General features: G+C 51.8%; 3 protein-coding genes across 5 annotated transcripts; 2 read left to right on the top strand and 1 right to left on the bottom strand.

Annotated features, from left to right (window-relative positions):
- Positions 1–118: 118 nt before the first annotated feature.
- Positions 119–14560, top strand: Usp5 (ubiquitin specific peptidase 5). Of its 2 annotated transcripts, none has more exons than XM_036182773.1 (20): positions 119–318; positions 3063–3188; positions 4146–4212; positions 4342–4475; positions 4657–4802; positions 5068–5252; positions 5882–5976; positions 6416–6609; positions 7179–7250; positions 7519–7606; positions 7711–7836; positions 8378–8531; positions 8757–8931; positions 9520–9608; positions 10510–10632; positions 11167–11310; positions 11388–11533; positions 11737–11890; positions 12143–12227; positions 13918–14560. In XM_036182773.1, exons 1-20 carry the CDS (start codon positions 208–210, stop codon positions 14009–14011), a joined length of 2508 nt encoding a protein of 835 aa, XP_036038666.1. In that variant the 5' UTR covers positions 119–207; the 3' UTR covers positions 14012–14560. The 2 variants fall into 2 exon arrangements, with proteins under 2 accessions (XP_036038666.1, XP_036038665.1); XM_036182772.1 differs by having other exon boundaries at positions 10510–10701.
- Positions 14561–15308: 748 nt separating this feature from the next.
- Positions 15309–18621, top strand: Tpi1 (triosephosphate isomerase 1). Its single transcript, XM_036182775.1, has 7 exons — positions 15309–15544; positions 16622–16745; positions 16823–16907; positions 16978–17110; positions 17556–17641; positions 17846–17933; positions 18064–18621. Exons 1-7 carry the CDS (start codon positions 15322–15324, stop codon positions 18180–18182), a joined length of 858 nt encoding a protein of 285 aa, XP_036038668.1. The 5' UTR covers positions 15309–15321; the 3' UTR covers positions 18183–18621.
- A 95-nt stretch (positions 18622–18716) lies between these two features.
- On the bottom strand, positions 18717–20524 carry Spsb2 (splA/ryanodine receptor domain and SOCS box containing 2). 2 transcript variants are annotated; one of them, XM_036182776.1, is made up of 3 exons: positions 20337–20524; positions 19359–20101; positions 18717–19072 (listed from the first exon to the last, which is right to left on the bottom strand). In XM_036182776.1, exons 2-3 carry the CDS (start codon positions 20020–20022, stop codon positions 18942–18944), a joined length of 795 nt encoding a protein of 264 aa, XP_036038669.1. In that variant the 5' UTR covers positions 20023–20101; positions 20337–20524; the 3' UTR covers positions 18717–18941. The 2 variants fall into 2 exon arrangements, with proteins under 2 accessions (XP_036038669.1, XP_036038670.1); XM_036182777.1 differs by having other exon boundaries at positions 18717–19069.
- Positions 20525–21552: the final 1028 nt, after the last annotated feature.

Below are 21552 nucleotides of genomic sequence, written 5' to 3'. Positions count from 1 at the left end.
TGTGCCAGGAGAGCTTTTCATTGGTGCTCGCTGAGTGGGGCGGAGGGCGGAGCACCAGGCGGCAGGCTGAGTCCAACTGCCGTTCTCGCGGGTCTTGCCTTTAGCGCATGCGCCTAGCGAGTCGCGCTCATTGGACGCGAGAGCAGGAGTGGGGGGGGACTGGGGACAGTGGGAGCTGCTGTGTGAGGAGGAGCTGCTGCCGGTGTCATGGCGGAGCTAAGTGAGGAGGCGCTGCTGTCAGTGTTACCGACGATCCGTGTCCCCAAGGCGGGAGACCGGGTCCACAAAGACGAGTGCGCTTTCTCGTTCGACACGCCGGTAAGCCCATTCCCCACGCCCGCGGCGACCACGACTTCCCTCCATCGCCCTGGTCATTCGGCCAGGCCTGCAAGCCTTGGGCTACCGCCTCCTTGCGATGCACCCTGGGACTTGTAGTTTTCCCCGAGACGCTCTGCTTTTGCTTTTCATTATCTGGAGCTGTAGTGTGACTACCACTCCCGGAAGGTACCGCTCTCGCTTTGCCCATTCCTGGTCTCGTGAAGCATTATGGGCATTGTAGTTGCCCCTGTCCCTTGTTACCATTCTAAGGTAGAGTTGGAACCTGATCGGTGGACTACATCCCCCAAGCGACGCCCAGAAAAAAAGCCTGGAGGTGGCCTGGCACGTTGCGCAGGGCTCTCCGGGTTTTGTAGTTTCTTATGGGAGGACTAGGGGCGACTCCCCACTGTTCTGGGCAGGGGTTGAGGTTGGGAAGGTATGGCCTGCAGCTTCTAGTCTGGAAGAGGGCTGTGAAGAAGGCCAGTTTGGCGAAAAACTGAGTTAAACATCCTCCATTCGTGGTTAATTTGGACAGGGGATGGGGAGGTGGGTCATTGGTAAGGAGGAGGAAAAACACCCAGTGGAAAGCTCTAGTCATTTTTTCTGTGAAATGAATTATGGCCGCGCCCCCTCCCTTTTCCTCTGCCCTTCACAGGTTGCCGAGACAACCCCTTGTCAAGTATTCCAAGAGAGGATTTCTTTCTTGGGAGGATGCTAAGGCCCCTTTACCATCTTTCTCCCACTCTTGTTAGACAAAGCCGCCACCCACACCGTGCTTCACGTTTTGCAGGCTCCACCTGGTACCTCCCTTCCTGCAGTCCTGCCTTCTTCCTATGTCATCCTCAGCTGGAGACAAGCCTCCAGGCCCAAACCGAAAGGGCTGCAGTTTGGTTGGGATCCGCCCCCCTCGCCACCCCTCCCCTCAAGCGGCTTTTGGGCGCTGCCCAGAGCATTCAGCCAGACCAGCTCATGGCCTGGAAACTGCAAGTCAGAGTGGAAAGGCTTCATTAATGAGTCCCGAGTGCCGAGTATAGCAGCGTGATGTGATGCCCACTTCAGGACCAGTACTGTGATTTGTGGTTTGCTTGCTCTGCCGGGCTTTGCTCTGAGCCCCAGATAATGCTCTGCTTCTCTCAAGTTGGCCTTGGTAGAAGTAGAGGAAGACTGCTGGCCTGGAGCACCAATCCTAGCTGAAACCAGACCCTTTTATTTTCTTCTGAAGTCACTTGAGAGTGCACACTTCCCTCCCAGGAGGGAAGGACAGACAGACAGACATCAGTGTGTCTGTCTTTGCACTGAAAACAACTCAAAGTTGTTCTTGTCTCCTCCTTAGTAACTACTTTAAATGACCCAGAAAAGGTGAGGTGTTTTGTTTTGTTTGTTTGTTTTGTAATTTTCCAATACGTTCCCTTTTTCATTCTAAAGCATCTAAGAACTCTCCAGTATAGCCTACTTGGTTTAGTAGCAAACTCAAATTCATCGACTCATCTTCTGATTCTTTTTCTGGAAGAAAGAGAGTGTAGCTGACCTTTGTGGTGAGAAATACTTTATTCATAGACACTGCAGCTACACTGTTCTAGGGAGTGACACAGTGCAATTTGCTGGTCCCCTAACTATCTTAGATAGCATCCTCATTTTACTGTCACAGTGGGAAATTTCCAAGGCCACCAGGACTTATTCCGGGAAAAGGGTGCCTAGTGCTCAAAGCCTTGGATCTGAGAGCAGACTCTGTTTTTCAGTCTCCTTTCCCCTTTCTCTGCCCTTCTTCTAAGGGCTCTGGCAGACTGGCTTAGCTTGGGGAGCCTGGGTGTCCCTCTTCAGGATTCAGGATGGGCGTTTATCTTCCCTGCTCATGAGTTTTATGTAGTCTAGCTGTCTCAGATTGGGTGTGGTGGTAACACACCTGTAACCTCAGCCAGCCCTGGGAGGCTGAAGCAGAGCAGAAGTTTGGGTCATCCCAGGCTACATAGTGAGTTCTAGGCTAGCCTAGGTTACACAAGATCATGTCTCAAAAATAAACAAAGGCAAATAAAAAGAGCTAGCTTTGAGGTTGCAGGTTGATGGGGCTTCAGTGGAGGTCTTACAGGGGAAAGGGATGAGGTAGGGGTAGCTAGTGGCTGTAAAATGATGGACTTCATGACCTGACTAATCTATGTTCAGGATTTGTTGTGAGTCCCAGACAAGGTATTTTCCTCTAAAGCCAGGGTTTTCTTGTCGTAGAAAAGTGACAAAGGAAAGGTCTGACTGTTGTCAAGCTTGGGGTTAGATGGACTGCTTGGTACTGAGTTCTCTGCCCCTCTGGTCTAGAAGGTCGGTCTGGTTCGTGATGCGTTTGAAAGTGTGGGCCTTTTTTCTCCCAGCAAAGACTTCTTTTTCTTTCTAAATGTAAACCCTGACACTGTCAGCCCCATTTACTTTCTGGATCTCCTGAGCCAAAGAAGAGGTGAAGGGACCGTCTGTGGTTGATTGGTGAGCATTGAAACCCACTCAAAGAATGCACAAGAAGAGGATTGGTGACTGAGAGGCAGTCTTGTTCAGCTGCCTCATGAGCTTGTGGGCTGTTTTCAAATTCATAGAGGATGCTGGGAGAGCTTTAGCCATATAGCATGTCCCGTCAGGCTAGATAAGTCACTAAGGGCCACACGGTGTTAGGAAACCAGCAGTTTCTGACCCTTGGTCCTTGGTTTCCCCATATGTCCAAACTTCATCCTTCTGTGTTTCCCTGTTTGTGTTGTGCCCTGCAGGAGTCTGAGGGTGGCCTCTACATCTGCATGAACACATTCCTGGGCTTTGGGAAACAGTATGTGGAGAGACATTTCAACAAGACAGGCCAGCGTGTCTACTTGCATCTCCGGAGGACCCGGCGGCTGGTAGGCTCAGTGACTATGGTGTGGCCTTGAAACATCCAGACACGTTCCTCAAAGTGCTATTTTGTATGTCCTTAGTTAGGGTTATTGCTGCTGTGATGAGACACTACGAAAAAGCGAATTGGGGAGGAAGGCTTACACTTTGTCATACTCTCCTACACTGTAGTCCTTTGTTGAAGGACGTCCGGAGGAACCTGGAGGCAGGACATGATGCAGAGGCCCTGGAAGGGAGCTGCCTGCCGACTGGCTCAATCTGCTTTCTTTTAGAACCCAGGGCTTCCAGCCCAGGAGTGGCACCCGCAATGAGTTGGCTGGACCCTCCCATATCAATCATTTTTAAGAAAATTCCCTTACAGCAATGGTCCTCAACCTTCCTAATGCTGCGACCCTTTAATACAGTTCCTCCTGTTGTGGTGACCCCAAAACAGAAAATGATTTTCATTTCTACTTCGTAACCGTAGTTTTGCTACTGTTATGAATGGTAATGTAAATATCTGATAAGAAGGATGCCCGATATGCCACCCCTGTGAAAGGGCTGTTGGACCCCCACCATCCCCAAAGAGGTTGCAGCAGGTTGAGAACTGCTGCCCTCTATCTAGGCTTGCCTACAGCCCGATCTTCCAGAGGCGTTTTCTCAGCTGAGACTCGTCTCTGATAGTCCAGCACTCCTCCGGCTCCCCTGGTGCCCTGCTTTTCTTTCACCTGCTCTCAATGGCGTCACCGAAACTTGCCGCCATTCTTCTCCTCCATCTTCCTCCTTTGTTCTGACCCTGGGGCTCAGGGCTGCTCCTGACCCTCCTTTTCTCTTTGTTTTATTTTGATTTTTGTCTTTTTGAGATGGGGTTTTACTTTGTAGCCTCAGCTAGCCTGGAGCTTATAGAGATCCTTCCTCTGCCTCCTGAATGCTAGGACGAGGTCACGCGCCATCACACCCGGCCTCTGAACCTCTCTTCATTGCAGAGAGAAGAGGACACTAGTGCAGGCACTGGGGACCCACCTCGGAAGAAGCCCACCCGGCTGGCAATTGGTGAGCTACCTGTTAGGAGAACCCTGAGCCTAAGCAGTGGCCTTAGAGCTCCTGAGGGGACACTTTGGAGGAGAGCCAATGACCAGGGGTAGTTGTCCTACTTTCTTCCTTCTTCCCTGTCATAACCAGGTGTTGAAGGTGGGTTTGATCTCACCGAGGAGAAGTTTGAATATGACGAGGACGTGAAGATTGTTATTTTGCCAGATTACCTGGAGATCGCCCGGGACGGGTTGGGGGGGCTTCCCGACATTGTCAGAGATCGGGTATGAAACCCTTACCACCCTATCCAGAGATTCTAGGACTGGAGGGGCCGCTGTGGTCGTGGCTTGGACAGCACTACCAAAACGAGACTGAGGGTGGAAAGAGCATGTGGGGCAGGGATCTGGGACACAAGAATAATCAGAGGGCAGGGGTTGGTCCTGGCTGACTCTGTGCTCCCTCTAGGTGACCAGTGCAGTGGAAGCCCTACTGTCAGCTGATTCAGCCTCCCGCAAGCAGGAGGTGCAGGCTTGGGATGGAGAAGTCCGTCAGGTGTCTAAGCATGCCTTCAACCTCAAGCAGTTGGACAACCCTGCGCGGATCCCTCCCTGGTGAGGCCTGGCTCCTCCCATCTCTGGGCATAACCCCTAGAGCAAGGGTAAAGAGGACAGGCACCTTGTACTGGAGTTGGTGAGAGAGAGCGTAGGGAGCAAGACCAGAAAGAAGATGTGGGGAAGATGAACCAACGATGCGGGGAACAGCCAGAAGAGGAGACTGGGTTCTTGGACTGGCTGGGGCCTGCTAGAGCCCCTCTCACTGGCACCCCAGTATTGACCCCAACCCAGAATTCAGCTCATTTTCTTCTCCCTGGGCTAGTGGCTGGAAGTGCTCCAAGTGTGACATGAAAGAGAACCTGTGGCTCAACCTGACAGATGGCTCCATCCTCTGTGGCCGACGATACTTTGATGGCAGTGGAGGCAACAACCATGCTGTGGAGCACTACAGGGAGACTGGCTACCCCTTAGCTGTTAAGCTGGGCACCATCACACCCGATGGAGCTGGTACTCGCCTGCCCCTCCCCACTTAATGTGTTCTAGTTACTCATTTCATGACATGAATAATACATAAATGTATCCCCTTGATACCAAGTGAAAAGACTTAGAACTTCACTACTGCCTTCCACAGTCCTGGTCCCTTCCTAGAGACAACCATCATTACTTGGTTAGTGACCGTCTTTCCAAACTAATCTTACTGTAGTAGCTTATGGTACAAGGTTAGAATCTAAATCCTAATTCAATCTGGGTATGGTAGTGTACTACTAGTGCACATCTATTATCCCAGTGCTTGGGAGGTGGAGGCAGGAGGATCAATTTGAAGATCATCCTCAACTACATAATGAACTTGACGCCAGCCTGGGCTACATAAGAACTGTCTCCAGAAAAACCCTGCACACACGTGAACATACACATGCATTTGAAAAAAAAAATCACAATCCCACCCTCATCCTGTTTCACCCTGTTCCCTCTGACAACCAATTCCGGATGGCCTTGTTCCTCACTAATGCCCAAGTGAGCCAAGAGGGTGATCCTTACTGGCTGTCCTTATGTCCTCTGGGCTGGAGGTAGAGTTGGTGGAGAGGCCAATGCCAAACTATGTCCCCTGCCCACATTGTGTCTGCCTTTTGCTTTAGATGTGTATTCATATGATGAGGATGACATGGTTCTGGACCCTAGCCTGGCAGAGCACTTGTCCCACTTTGGCATCGACATGCTGAAGATGCAGAAGGTGAGTTCCCTCCCTCCCCCTCATTGGTGTCAGATTTTCATTCTTGCCTCTGTGGCTCTTCTGTGCCTGAAGCTGAAGATACCCACTCCCCACGATGTATGGATTTCTCTTGAAAAGAAGTCTACAGTCATCTGGTCATTCAGTGACCACTACTGAGCACTTGTTACATACTGGCCACTAAATGAATAAAGTAGGTATGCTCCTTGGTTCCATAGACATAGTCTAGGAGCATGGTGGGTCACAAATAAATGAATGAGTACAAGGTCTGATGACTAATGGATCTAGAATGATTCCCAGTCTGGAGCTTAGAGACTACGTGATATTTAACATGCCCAGGCCCCATTTCCATAAATCCTGGCCTATACCTGGGTCTTGCCCTAGACTCTGGGAAACTTCAGGGCTGAGTTTCTTGCCCAGTCTAAAGTCCCCTTTCCTGCAGACGGACAAGACAATGACCGAGCTGGAGATAGACATGAACCAGCGCATTGGTGAATGGGAGCTGATCCAGGAGTCAGGTGTGCCACTCAAGCCTCTGTTTGGACCTGGTTACACGGGCATCCGGAACCTGGGGAACAGCTGCTACCTCAACTCTGTGGTTCAGGTGCTCTTCAGCATCCCTGACTTCCAGAGGAAGTAAGTGATTCTCTTTACTGCTGGTCTTTGGCTGTGTACCCGCGCAACCTGAGTAGGGTTTAGTTTGTCCACTTTTTTTAATTACTTAAGAAAGAACCATGAAGCCGAGAGAATTATTAGTTGATTGAAACCAAATACCTCTTAACATCTTTGCTCCTCTCCTAGTCCAGTCTCTGCATGCTGGCCTTGAGCTGTCCTTGTATCTGTGTGCCTGCTCTCATCCTTAGAATGGCTCCTGTTCTCCTGTGGAGGGTGTCCTGTGAAGGAGACACGTTATAAAGCTGCCCTAGCATACACTCCCCAGGAACAGAAGAACAAAAGAATGTGACTTCTGTTTGTTCTAATCCTGGGCAGCCGTCTCATTTCCTTGGCTCTGCCTTGGGAAGGAGGCCAAGAAGAACAGTACCTTGAGCATGCTGCATGTTCTCTTTAGTTGAGAAGGGAGAATGGACAGGTTGCTGCAGAGAAATAGAATGTATCTCTAGGAAGAACATGTTCCTGCAATTAGATGAGTTATCCCTTCCTTTTTCCTGTTTGTTATTTATTTGTTTGTTTGTTTTGCCTTCTAGGTATGTGGATAAATTGGAGAAGATCTTCCAGAATGCCCCAACAGACCCCACCCAGGACTTCAGCACCCAGGTGTATGTAGTCAGGTCATTCGTACAGAGGCTGTTGTACAAACCGTGACCACCTTGGGTGGGCATCATCAGAGCCCTGGACAGTTAGGAGCTGCGGGCTGGCTGCCTCTTGAGCTGAGTCCCTCTTGTCCCCATCCCAACAACACCACACACAGTCTCAAGACTTGTCTAAATCGGGTCATGAGCATGATTGAGGGGAAGGGGGAAGATACAGACAGCTGCAAGATCATTAGTTGATTAAGCTAAATAATTTTCTTGACTATTACTACAGGGCCAAGCTGGGCCATGGCCTTCTCTCTGGAGAATATTCCAAGCCAGCACTGGAGTCAGGTGATGGGGAGCAGGTACCAGAACAAAAGGTGAGTTTAGGATTTTATAAAATTATATAGAGAAACTAAGAGCTGGGAAGTGTCCAAATTAGGTCAGTGGGTAGCTACTGAGTCTCTGCCCTGGCTCTGCCTAGGAAGTTCAAGATGGCATTGCCCCTCGAATGTTCAAGGCCCTCATTGGCAAGGGCCACCCGGAGTTCTCCACGAATCGGCAGCAGGATGCCCAGGAATTCTTCCTTCACCTTATCAACATGGTGGAGGTAAGGATGGGAAGATGGCAGAGAGGCTAGTGTTGGTTCTCCTGTTTGCCTTCAGTCCGTACCCACTTACCTCCTCTTCTCCAGCCCAGCCTCAGAAGTCAGCAGGCTGTTTGCATTTAGCCTGCCCTGCACTAGTAGTTGTACTTGAGGAAAATAGTCAAGACAAGTGCTGGTCTTTACCTGCAGTCCTTCTTGTGATCTCCCTCATTAGGATTAGAACAGCAGCCACAATTAAAGACGTAAGAGGGCTGGGAGACAGGGCACCAAGGTAGAGCACTTACCTAGCATGCTCAGGTCCCTGGGTTCATCCCCGACCCAAGAACACTTACTGCTTATAAAGAAAAATAGAGTATTACGGGGGGCCAGAAACAGGGGTAAGGGTGGTTAGTTAGGGAAGGCTTTTACTCTGTCTTGCATCCCTGCGCTCCTGAGTGGCTATCGTTTAATCCTGAGCTCTTCCCTACTGGTTCCCTGATACATTTTTGAGCCTCAGTTTGTTCCCTGGCTGCCCAGACCTTCCTATCCTGCCTGTTTCCCGTAGAGGAATTGCCGGAGTTCTGAAAATCCAAATGAAGTGTTCCGCTTCTTGGTGGAAGAAAAGATCAAATGCCTGGCCACAGAGAAGGTTAAGTACACTCAGCGAGTTGACTACATCATGCAGTTGCCTGTGCCCATGGATGCAGCCCTTAACAAAGGTACCTTGCTCGCTCAGTGGATGGAGGCTGAGGTCTGAAGCTGGGCCACAGTGGGAATGGCGTTAATCTTTCCTGCAGCCTGTTAGCACTGTTGTGATGACAGGCAAAGGACATGGGACATGTGTCCAGTAGGCTTGGTGGGATAGAGGAACAGGAATAAAGGGCAAAGCTGAACAGAGAACAAGGGACATCCTCTAAGGGTACACCACCCAATTCTTTCACCAGAGGAGCTTCTAGAGTATGAAGAGAAGAAGCGGCAAGCTGAAGAGGAGAAAGTCCCACTGCCAGAACTGGTTCGGGCCCAGGTGCCCTTCAGCTCCTGCCTGGAAGCGTATGGGGCCCCTGAGCAGGTGGATGACTTCTGGAGCACAGCCCTACAGGCGAAATCAGTAGCTGTCAAGTATGTCCTTTGGCCCGGGTTTGAGCTGCAGGCCTTTGGTGGTGGGGTAATAATCAAAGACATACCTGCCTCTTGTCTGTTTGCTCATTCCTTTTGGTTGAGCTCTCAAGGATAAATCCCCTGGGCCTGGGGTTTTGTTCCTGAGGGACCAGGAGGCCCCAGCAAGGGTGGACACAGTGATGACTGCACCTCTTACCTTATCCTTTCCTGATGCTTCTCTTTTCTAGTGCAGGCTTTTTTCCAGTACGGCCTCTGCACATCTTCTCCAGTATGCCAGAGCACAGGCTTTTAGTGTCAGCTAGAGGCTTAATTGGACTTGTAGCAGAGAGCTTGCTTTTGGCCACTGGCATGGCCTTTAGATCTTGAGAGGTGCTTCAGTTTTAGGGACCAAGTCCCCAGCCCATTGCTGTTTCTGTCAATAAAATAGTCCTCTTCCTGGCTCCTGCAGCTCCTTGTGTAGGTCTCTGATCCCTACCCAGGCAAGAAGAAAAAAGAGTATCTTCCTGGATACTGGACTTTATCTAAGAGAGTTCAAATCCAGGTAGATAAAAGAGCGTCCTGGGGTACCAGCACATTTTCTCTCTCCAGGACTACACGGTTTGCTTCCTTCCCTGACTACCTGGTCATCCAGATCAAGAAGTTCACCTTTGGCTTAGACTGGGTGCCCAAGAAACTGGGTATGCTGGTCGGGGTGAGGGTGGTAATGTAGAAAGCCCTAGAAAAAGATATTCTTAACATATATCAACTAGTGTTCCTCAGATTTTTCTCTAAAAGAGGAAACATTTTGTGTATGTTTCAAAATGTACCTAATTTGAAAAGACTAATTAAAACTTTTTGTTGTTGTTTTTGTTTTTGGTTTTTTTTTTTTTTGAGACAGGGTTTCTCTGTAGCTTTGGAGGCTGTCCTGGAACTCGCTTTGTAGACCAGGCTGGCCTCGAACTCACAGAGATCCACCTGCCTCTGCCTCCTGAGTGCTGGGATTACAGGCGTGCGCCACCACCGTCTGGCTACTCAAAACTTTTTTGGAGTTCTTTTTGTTGATGTTTTTAAGATAGGGCCTCACTGTGTAGCCCTGGCTGGCCTGGAATTTGCCATGTAAATTATGTTGGCCCAATGATCATAAAGATCTGCCTGCCTCTGCCTCTCGAGTGCTAGGATTAAGGACATGTGTCATGATGCCTGGCTAAAACTGTTTTGATAGTTGTGATTTACAACTGATTTTATTGTTAAAATTTTTCTAATTGATAACTGTTTTTATTGTGATAAACTTAAAGCAGGTCCTACAGGTCCTTGGCTCTAACTTGACACTATTGATTTATCTTGATTTTCTAGATAAGGAAATTGAGACCTACAGATGTTTAAGGCACTCTGACTGTGAAAGGCTCCTGGCCTGTCTGTAGCTCAGATAGTAGTAGATTTAGGACTAGAATACACGTTCCTTGACCCCTATACTTCCACATGTATCCCAAGGTTGGCACTATTAAGAGCAGTTCCAAACGTTGGGGCAGGAGCTTGAGGGTCTACTGTGACCATTAGGGAGCTACTGAAGTGACCCTTCTCCTGCCATTCCAATTGCAGATGTGTCCATTGAGATGCCAGAGGAGCTAGACATCTCCCAGTTGAGGGGAGCAGGGCTACAGCCAGGAGAAGAGGAGCTGCCTGACATTGCCCCGCCCCTGGTCACTCCGGATGAGCCCAAAGGTAGCCTTGGTTTCTATGGCAACGAAGACGAAGACTCCTTCTGCTCCCCTCACTTCTCCTCTCCGACATGTTAGTGATTCTTCTTCCTGCCTGTCTCTCTCCCTTACTAACGGGGGAGGGCTTTTCTGCACTGCCCCTCCATCCTTTATGTTTCTCCTGTCTTCCCTTTCCAATTTCCTCTGGACCTTTATTGGATGTGAAGACTGGCTACAATACTCGAGCTGCATTCTCATATGAATGTCAGTAGCCTTGGCCCTTAGCTAATCGCCTCTATATCTTTGTTACTTCCTTGGTTTGGGTGGGGAAGGAGAAGGGTATCATGGTCCATAAATGGCAGAAAGCCGATTGCCTTTGGGATACGAGGTCCACATTTTGCTCGTGGCTACTTTTAGTTCTGATATGAAATACCTATCCTTGGATGAGAAAAACATGTAATAGGTAATTGGGAAAAGGGTAGAGGCTTGGCATGTGGGAGGGTAAAGAAACAAGTAGAGACAGTAGCGGTAAGTCATGGTGCCTACCATTCTACCACAGCACCCATGTTGGATGAATCCGTTATCATACAGTTGGTGGAAATGGGCTTCCCTATGGATGCCTGCCGGAAAGCTGTCTACTATACAGGGAACAGTGGGGCTGAAGCAGCCATGAACTGGGTCATGTCACACATGGATGATCCAGGTAGGCAGAGGTGGGTAGCAGGATGGGGCAGGGCCTCCATCCACCCCTGCAAACACTCATCCCTTCCCTGTCCACAGATTTTGCAAATCCCCTCATCCTGCCTGGCTCCAGTGGACCTGGTTCTACAAGTGCAGCAGCTGATCCCCCACCAGAGGACTGTGTGACCACAATTGTTTCCATGGGCTTCTCAAGGGACCAGGCCCTGAAAGCCCTACGGGCCACGGTATGGGCTGCCCCAGCTAAGGACTTGGAGCCATGGGAAAAAGTGGGGGTGGGAGTAAGGTTATATTAATGCCTTTGGTTAGTGGACCCAAAACCCAGTGTAGTGTGGTTGAAGCTGGCTGCCCCTTGGTGATTGTGATAGCCACTGTGGTGGGTGTGCCTGCCTGACTTGTTAGGAAAAGTAACACTTCCCTCCTCTCCAAGAACAATAGTTTAGAACGGGCTGTAGACTGGATCTTCAGTCACATTGACGACCTAGATGCAGAAGCTGCTATGGACATCTCAGAGGGACGCTCAGCTGCTGACTCCATTTCTGAGTCTGTGCCAGTGGGACCTAAAGTCCGGGATGGTCCTGGAAGTGAGTGTCCCTGAGCATCAGAGCAAACCCAAGGCTGTATGCTGCACCAGGCCCTGTATTCTAGTGCTGTGCCCTCCAGTCTGAGGGGATAGAAGCTTTGCCTCTTTGATAGGGCTCATGAGGGTGGAATTCTAGGAGCTGAGATTCCCTTTGTCCCGTGTTCCCTGAAACTCTTGTCCTGGGTTTGAGCTGTTAAATACTGTCACACAGGAACCTCATATTTTCTCCTCTGCTTTTTCTTTTCTTCCCCAGAATATCAGCTCTTTGCCTTCATTAGTCACATGGGCACTTCTACTATGTGTGGTCACTATGTCTGCCACATCAAGAAGGAAGGCAGGTAAGTGGCTAGCAGTGTGCACTGAATGGAGAGACGCTGGTGGGAATGAGGAAGGGCGGCCTGGACGTCAGTCCCTAGAATATTGTAGAAGAGGGCAGGGGGAAAAATGCTTCCCACAGGAACAGGCAAGCCACACCCCAGGGCTGACTCTGGCTGTCTGCTTTTGTAAGTGATTTTTACTAGTACCTGGTCATCTGCTTGTTTATGGATTGCCTGTGGCAGCAGTAAGTTAAATCATTGTGGCTAAGACTGTATTGCTCAAATGCTGGTCAGTAGCTGGGTGGGGTGGCTTATGGCTGCAGTGCTAGCAGTAGAGGTGGAGGCAGGTGACCAAGAGTTGAAGCTTATCCTTGGCTACATGGTGAGCCTGGGCTGTATGAGAGCCTGTCTCCAAAGGGGGCTAGGGGTGGTCTATAGAGATGCTTATTGGTTAAGAGCACTTGCTGCTCCTGCAGAAGACCTGGGTTCCATTCCCAGCGCCTCCATGGAGACTAACGATCATCCGTAACTCTAGTTCCAGGGATCTGGCACCTTCTTCTGGCCTTGATGACACGTCACTCATGCACACACACCCCAAAGAGACACACACACTTTAAAAATCCTGTTTTAAAAAGGAAAGGAAGCCGGGCGGTGGTGGCGCACGCCTTTAATCCCAACACTCGGGAGACAGAGGCAGGTGCATCTCTGTGAGTTTGAGGCCAGCCTGGTCTACAGAGCGAGATCCAGGAAAGGCGCAAAGCTACACAGAGAAACCCTGTCAAAAACCAAAAAAAAAAAAAAAACCAAAAAACCAGGAAAGGAGTATAGAAAACATTGGTCTGTCTGGTTCCTCCAGCTTCACAGGAATAAGTGGAAGATGATTTAAAAAAATACAATCTAGGCTGGTAAAATCTGATAAGATTTTTGTTTTGTAGGGTTTCTCTGTATAGCTTTGGAGCCTGTCCTGGAACTCGCTTGCTCGGTAGACTAGGCTGGTCTCTAACTCACAGAGATCCTCTGCCTCCTGAGTGCTGGGATTAAAGGTGTGCATCATCACTACCCAGTGGTTGACAAGATCTTAATGAGTAAAGACACGTTCTGTCAATTATGACAGCCTGAGTTAGATTCCCAGAACCAGAAAACTGCCCTCTGACCTCTATATACACCATGGTTCAAGTGCACATTAGTACAAATAAATAATTGTAATTTTTGAAAATACAATCTGGTTGGACATGGTAGTACATACCTCCCTTTAATCCCAGTACTCAGGAGGCAGAGACAGTTGGATCTCTGAGTTTGAGGCCAGCCAGTGATACACAGAGAAACCCTGTCTGGAAAAAGAAAAAAGAATAAAAAAATCTGTCCGGATGTAGTTGTACACACATTTATTAATCCCAGCATTGTGGAGGCAGAAGGAGGTAGAGCCTTGAGTTTGTGGCCAGCCTGATCTACATAGTATTCCAGGACAGCCAGGGCTGTTGGGCTCTCATCTCTAAATAAACAGTCTGAAGACATCAAGTGGGAAATGATCTTTATGGGATTTTGAAGCGCCTTTCAGATGGCTAGCCAGACTATAGATTTGGGATCTCAGCATAGAATGAAAGTGGGGGTCCTTCCCCAGAAACACCTCAGGTATCTCAGGTGATCACCTGAGAGATGAACACGATGCCCACTTTATTCATCTTTCTCTGTCCCTTCCCCCACCTCCTAGATGGGTGATCTACAATGATCAGAAAGTGTGTGCCTCCGAAAAGCCACCCAAGGACCTGGGTTACATCTACTTCTACCAGAGAGTGGCCAGCTAAGAGCCTGCCCTCAACCCTTACCACTTCGGGCAGGGGACAGACCATCTGGCATGAGTGACAGGGTTTGAGGGATGGACTTCAGCCCCCTGCTCTGTACCCTTTTTCTTTTTGTCCCCAGCAGCTGGAAAGAGCCGGAGGCCATAGGAGAATGGCCAACCTAAGAGGAGGGGTACTCAGTAGACTTTGGGGATAGAGCAGGGGTGGGACAGGAAGGGGCCAACTGCCTGTCCACAATGGGACCTTGTTGCTTCCTTGCCTTGCCCCTGGAATCCACAGTGCTCTGCTTCTCTGTGATGGCCCAGCCCCTGCAATGGGGAGGGGTCTTATCTGTGTGTGCGTGGGTGTGGCTTTATGCATCCTTCCAGGGAGGGAGCGAGTGTGCCTCCCCCCCCCTTATGTGTTTGCTCCCTTGTGGTTGGGCAAAGAAGGAGATGAGGGACATAGGGACACCTCCCACTTTGCCCTTCTGCCTCAGCCTCCCGTTCTGTCTCTCCGGTCCTCTGGAACAATGCCAAAACACACGATGTGAATAAAAGGACAAAGACTGGCTGGTTTTGTTTAGTTCTTTAGAGGGAATTTACTTTTCCTGGGGAAAATTACTGGAGCGGGGCGGGTTCAGAGAGGCCCAACTGGGGTCCTTTGCCCTGCCTCCACCGCTAGGCGATTCTGTCTAAGTGCTCAGAAAACTGAGTTGGGGAAGTAGAATGAAGGGAGAATCCAGAAGAGTGGCTGCGTGCCCCCACCACTGACCATGTAATTGGTCTAGCCCCATGGTTGCTGGATAGTAGAGGGGCTAGAGTGGGCAGTGGGCAGTCCATACTGGTATTGGCTGAGGCTTTACAAGACTGCAGCCAATATGCCATCCCCACCCCCACCCCCGCCTCCCACACACTAGCATCCCACTCTGCTCCATTTGGCCAAGACAAGAGGCCCAGAAATCACCAGTGATGTTTGTGAAACACTTGGGCCCCTCCCCTTGTGATTGCTGGAAAGGCTCCTCTACCAGGGCTTTGCCTTGTGCTGTGGGGAAGGGCTCTCTTTCAGAGAGGGGCTCGGCCTCAGTGAGCTGGTTCAGGGCCCTGCTGCCGCCGGCTCCACGGGAAATACCCTCTGGTCTTCGAAATCGCAAAGTGGGTTTCTCTGAGCGCGAGGCTCAGCATCTCAACTGTCGGGCAACAGGCGGGACGTTTGAGCCCCCGGGTCCCCCTAGAACGTTGCTACAAGAAAGGAGAAACGTCAGAATATCGAAACACCGGGAGGTGGCTAGGCGGAGGGGGACGGTCTAGCAGCAAGGGGCCGGGCTAACCGTGATGGAGGGCGGGAAGGAGGAGGAGTTCTGCTTCAAAGCGCTCTATATAAGTGGCCAGTGGCCAGCGCACCGCGCTTGTGCTGACCTTCAACCAGGCTGTTCCAGGGCAATGGCGCCTTCCAGGAAGTTCTTCGTTGGCGGCAACTGGAAGATGAACGGGAGGAAGAAGTGCCTGGGAGAACTCATTTGCACCCTGAACGCCGCCAAGGTGCCTGCAAACACCGGTGAGCTCCATTTGGGAGCGGCGGCGGCTGCGGGCGGGGGTGGGGTGATGGTGGTTACCGGGCGTGGCAGCACCTACTCCCTATCCGAGTGGACCTGGATGCTGGCCTGGGGACAGAGGCCATTTGGTGTCCGGGCAGCATAGAGATGTGCTGAGGGGGAAGACATTTAAATGGTGCCCTGGGCCTGTGGGTCGGGAAAGGGCTTCTTGGGGTGGGGGCTGGGTGGAAGGTCGCCCCTACGAGTGGACCGGGGCTGCAACAGCTAGAGGCCACGGTTAAGAAGCGGAACCAGTGTCCGGGTGGATGATCAGGAGACGTGGCACGTGTCCCCGGAGTGTGGGGGAGGAAGCCGAGCTTGCGCGGGCTCCCGGCTACCTGCCCCCTCGGTCTCTAGATCCGTGCGTCTCTGCACGTAGCTCGAAACTCCTCCTCCTCGCCGCAGCTCGCTTCTGCCTCCCCGCTGGGGCTCCTACATCCCTACCCCTCCACAGCCTGGACCACTCCTGCCTTCCACCTTAGGGCCTGAGCAGGCGCCAAACACGCTGAGCAGTTTGGGAATGAAAAGCTATCCTACAGATCTCCTCAGTCCGGAAATAGGAAAACACAAGGTCTCTGAGAGCTAATCAACTCCCTGCTGCTCACGGGACCTCTCTTCCATCCTCCCCACCTAAATCAGAGCACCTTGAGAGGGTATCGTCTGCTCATTTACTTCCCAAAGAGCCAATAAACTCCAGTGGTTGGCCTCCTCTCCTTGTGCCAAAACTCCTTGCTGGGTTGGAGTAGTGGGGTGGACTATTTTAGAAGGGTTGGCCCCGGCGAATACCGAGTCTCGGAGGTGCCCATTCCCAGAATAGCCTGAGGAAATTAGAGCCACGGCTGTTAAAAGGGCAGAGGGCAGGGTGAGGCCTGGGGCCTAACAGGAGCGTCAGGGAGGCTGTGGGACTGGGACAGGCCTGGCCTGGACTGTGTGGTGGACAAAGGTCATCTTTCTGGAATGAAAAAGGCGAATAGAAGCAGGAGGGTGAAGGCCTGACAGCAAGCCTGGAGAATGAAGGCTTTCTTTGATGTCATTCTCAGAGGTGGTGTGTGCACCCCCCACGGCCTACATCGACTTCGCCAGGCAGAAGCTAGATCCCAAGATTGCTGTGGCTGCGCAGAACTGCTACAAAGTGACCAATGGGGCCTTCACTGGGGAGATCAGGTGAGGTGGAAGCAGAGAGGATGTGGAGGGAAACTTCCTTGGAGGCTCCTTGCTGAACCTTGGTGTCTGTGTTTTAGCCCCGGCATGATCAAAGACTTAGGAGCCACATGGGTAGTCTTGGGGCACTCGGAGAGGAGGCACATCTTCGGGGAGTCGGATGAGGTCAGTAAGCTGGAGGGAGGTAGGAGAGACCCTTCGTCGAGAGAGATGTCTCACTGTATTTGTTCAACAGCTGATTGGGCAGAAAGTGGCCCACGCCCTAGCCGAGGACCTTGGAGTGATCGCCTGCATTGGGGAGAAGTTGGATGAAAGGGAAGCTGGTATCACCGAGAAGGTTGTTTTCGAGCAAACCAAAGCCATCGCAGGTACCTCTGGAGAAAGGGGCCTTTGAACCTCGCAAGGGCCTCAGAGCTGGGCTTGGGAGGTCAGAAACCCTGCAGCCTGCCGGATTATGTTGAGGCAGGAAAGAGAGGGTGGTCCTTGTCACTTCTCCTTCAGAAGCCACTAGGGGCTGGTGAGATGCTCTGTGGGTAAGGGGGCTTACTGCTGAGAGCCTGTGTGATCCCCCAAACACACATGGAAGGAGAGAACCAACTCCTGCAAGTTGTCCGCTGGCCTTCATGTGTGCACCTTGGTGCGCGCGCGTGTGTACACACACACACACACACACACACACACATAAATTGTTTTTAAAAATGGGTGGGGAAAAGGAGCCACCAGGGGCTGTAGGTCATTACTGTTACACCCTGGCGAGCTTGGCCGGGCAGCTCTCTCCTCTTCACTGTCCCCTTCCTGATCTCTGTCCTGCAGATAATGTGAAGGACTGGAGCAAAGTTGTCCTGGCCTATGAACCTGTCTGGGCCATTGGTACCGGCAAGACTGCAACACCTCAACAGGTAACTGCCCGGAGCCACAGGGGCCCCCAGACTCTTCTTGAGTGACTTACCAAGGATGCTCACTCTAGGCCTGGCTAGGATTGAAGCTCGCTATTCACTGACCCAGGGCTTCTCCAGAAACCAAACTGTCCAAGCGCCTGTGTGTGTGTGTTTTCTCTTTGAATGAACAGGAAGGGTTTTATGTAATCTGCCTCCTTTTTCTAGGCCCAGGAAGTACACGAGAAGCTTCGAGGATGGCTGAAATCCAATGTTTCTGATGCGGTGGCTCAAAGCACCCGAATCATTTATGGAGGTGAGTGGGTTTGGCGCCAACCAAGGTGGGAATGGGCTAAGACAGACTGAGGTCCCACAGAGAGGTGGGGCTTAAGTGTACTAATCCTATCCCTGACCAAGCCATCTTCCTGTTCCTGTTTCTGTTACAGGTTCTGTGACTGGAGCAACCTGCAAAGAGCTGGCAAGCCAGCCTGATGTGGACGGCTTCCTCGTGGGTGGTGCTTCCCTCAAGCCTGAATTTGTGGACATCATCAATGCCAAACAATAAGCACCATCCGTCTCCCCAACCCTTCGCTAGGCCAGGACTAGGTCACCCAGAAGCTTAGTAACTGTTCCCACCAGACACATGCTTCTGATGTCATCTGTTCCATCTTGTGTCCTAATCAACACAGTACCTTCCTGAACCTTTTACACCTCCCTATAATGGTTGGGACCAGGCCAATCCCTTTACCACTTACAATAGTTAGAGTGAAATATGTCACCTAGGGGGTGGAGGTTGGATGCAAAGAGTGGAACTGGCCGTCCCTTCAGGCCCTAGCAAGGGCAAGAGAGTAAAATCACCTTCCTTTCCCTTCTCAGTGAACATCAAGGCTAAGATCCTCTTGCTCTAAGAGGCCGGGGATGTTCCCCTCCCCCACAGCACCCAAGCCCTCGTGTTGTGTTTGTGAACCATCTTACATGTAAGGGAAATAAACACCTGGCCCTGAGCTCTGTAGTTGGTCACCTTCATTGCTTGTTTCCCTGTAATTCCCTAGTGACAGGACGCTACAGGAGCGGTGGAAGAAAAACCAAACAGGCTCTGTGACGATACATCTCATTTTTTACTTGAAAAACATCTTTGCAGCGGGCTGCCACAGCCTCTGCGTTTGCTCCTTGCCTTGCCCCTCTGGAAGGGTTAGAGAAGGGGCCCAGCCACTCCTCCCCTGGCTTCGCTGGCGTTCCTGTTTGTCTAGGCCGATGGTGCCTCTCCACCTGTCCCCACCGCACTGCCCACGGCCAGGTGCCAGCACAATCTGGTGTTACAGGGTCATTTGTAGAGCAGGTAGCGCTTCATGGCAGGGGGCAGCGGCAGAGTGGATATCTGGCCAAGCCGGGAATCCCCCAGCGCCTGGCGCACACACAGGCGGCTCAGGTGCAGAAGGGATTGTGGTTCCTCTGCTGAGAGAGAAGAACGGCAAGGTCAGGAGAGGTGCAACTCCAGCCAGACATTCTCAAACTCAAGCTCCCTTAGTTTTTCCATTCTGCCTCCTTCTGAGAGAGACCTAAGGTTCTGGATTTCTACATCACACATCCAGTAAGGCCTGCGAGTGACGCTACAGCCAAGGCCATCTCAGTGACAAGCCAAAGTGATAGGAAGCCCCTTTCTGTGGTCCAAGCATGAGTTTCCATCCCAAACCATTGCCAACAGTGGTAATTCTCTCCCGACACCTAGTCCGGTTCTCACCTCTTCTTTCGCCCATGTAGCGGATGCGGACCTGGCACTGGCCCCAAACAGCGCTTACAGAGGGATAGAGGGTCCTGCCCTTCAGTCCACGGAAGGCTGGTCCCAGGTAGGTGCCCCCAATTGAGTAGCCCAGAGTCCCCTCCTCCATGTCGAGAATCACCAGCAGTCTCTCCGGCACCACTAGTTGCTCACCCTGAGGTCCAGCAGGGTACTGGCGGGCCTCAAGGCCCTTACTCTGATGATACAATTTGCCCCGTCCAATATCCCAGCCCCAAGACTCGCTGTTGCTGCCCAAAAGCGCCGCATAGTGGTCAACCTGCAGCGGGGCGAGGGCAGTGGCCACGCCCACCACAGCGTGTGTGCCCCTCTGCTCCAGGGGCCAGCTGATCTCCCAGGCATGCAGGCCCCTCGAGTAACCCCTCTTTCCCCGGACCCCATCAGTGCTTTGGGCCACAGGGCGCCGCTCAAAGCACAGCCCCCCTTCCTTGACATCGATGTTCTCGGAGCAATCCTTGGGATTCCAGCCGTGGCGTCGTTGGGCTCCTAGGTCGGGAGGGGGAGCAGACAGGAGCTCCTCCAAGCCCTCCGGAGGAGAGAAGTCAGAGTACAGAGCCTGCGAGGTGGGGGTGCTGCTGCTGCCCCTTGCGAGGGCCGTCTGGCCCATGAGGTGAGCAGCTGATGGGATCCTCGAAACTGGCTTGCTGGGGCGTCTCTCTTCTGAAAGTTGAGCTCCGGATCGTCCCCTGGAGCGGTGTGGGAAGAAAAGTGTGAGGCGCAGCATCTTTCCCTAGCGTTCCCGTCATCTGTTCACCCGTGTGTGCCAACCAGCCTGCTCTTGGTCCCCTAACCCTCCTGGGCCCATCACTCTGCTTTCACCCCATCTGTGCCGCGCCCCCCAAGTGTCTCACGAGTTCGCCCCTCAGACCACACCATGGACCACCCCCTCGCCGCCCCTAACACCCACCCTCTATCCCGCACCTCGCTGGGCTCCCCAGCCCGCAGGGACCTCGGCCGAAGCACCCAGAAGGGTAGGCTAGGCGCGCCCCTGACCCGCGACTGCTTCCGGCTCCAGCGGGGACGCAGGACGCCCGGCGGCCCGCGCTCCGCCCCCCGGCCTCTGTGGGTGGTTAACCCTCTCCTCGCCACCCAGACCACGCCCGCCACGCCACGCCCCCGGTGGGAACCTCACCCGCTGCCAGTAATCGAGGCGAAGACTCAGTGGTGATGCCAGTCGTGGACAGGCGCGCATGCTTTGTGGAGCCCACTCTGGGTGGGTAACCTCTTGTCCCTTCCCAGGACTCGATCTTCCCCGACGTGAAGCTCTTCACCGCAGTTAATCTTTCCAACGCCACCTGACAGCTGCGTGCCCCGCCCCGCGCCCCACCCCCCCCCCCCCCCGCGTCCCTGTCTAGAATTAACCCTTTGATGACATCATCGGCGTGCATTCTCTATGGAGAGTGTTCTCTCCGCTAGAGACCTTTGCTGCCTGGCCGAGTCATTCCTGAGGCCCAAAGAGTCAGAGGCACTGGCATCCTTCCTGAACTACTGCCCCCATTCCCTACAGTGTGGGGGCTACGTTCGTTCCCTGAGTCTCCTGTGTGGCTGAACTGACGGCCATTCATTTCATTCTTCTGCCTCAGCCTCCCGAGTAATGTAGACTACTAGTGGGCACGTCCTCCTCTAGTGGATATGCTTCAAGGGTTAGTTTTGAGTAAAGCTAGATCACTAGCTGCATTTTCATGGGGGAGGTTGCCATTGAATTTTGACCTCCTCCAACGTCTATTGATAACAGTTCAAATATTCCATAATGCTACAGGTAATTTTAACTCGTGTGTGTGTGTGTGTGTGTGTGTGTGTGTGTGTGTGTGTGTGTGACAGAGACAGAGAGAGAGAGAGAGACAGAAACAGAGAGACAGAGAGACAGAGGCTCACTCTGTAACCTTGGCTGGCCTAGAACTCTCTAGGCATTGATCGGCTTGCCTCAGCCTAAATGTTGGAATTAAAGGTGTGTGCCACCATGCCTGGCCTAATTCTTTTTTTTTTTTTTTCGTTATTGTTTGGTTGGGTTTGAAATGGTGTCTTGTAGCCCATCCTAGGACAAAACTAGCTGAGTAGCCAAGAGCTGGCCTTGAGTTCCTGCCCCTCTTAGCTCCACTTTCAAGTACTTGGATTATGAGGGTATGAGTCACATATG

The sequence above is a fragment of the Onychomys torridus genome, chromosome 3 (assembly GCF_903995425.1).
Source record: "Onychomys torridus chromosome 3, mOncTor1.1, whole genome shotgun sequence".
NCBI classification, from domain to species: domain Eukaryota; kingdom Metazoa; phylum Chordata; class Mammalia; order Rodentia; family Cricetidae; genus Onychomys; species Onychomys torridus.
Note: the sequence above shows the minus strand (reverse complement) of the source record. Positions and strands in the feature narration are given on the sequence as shown.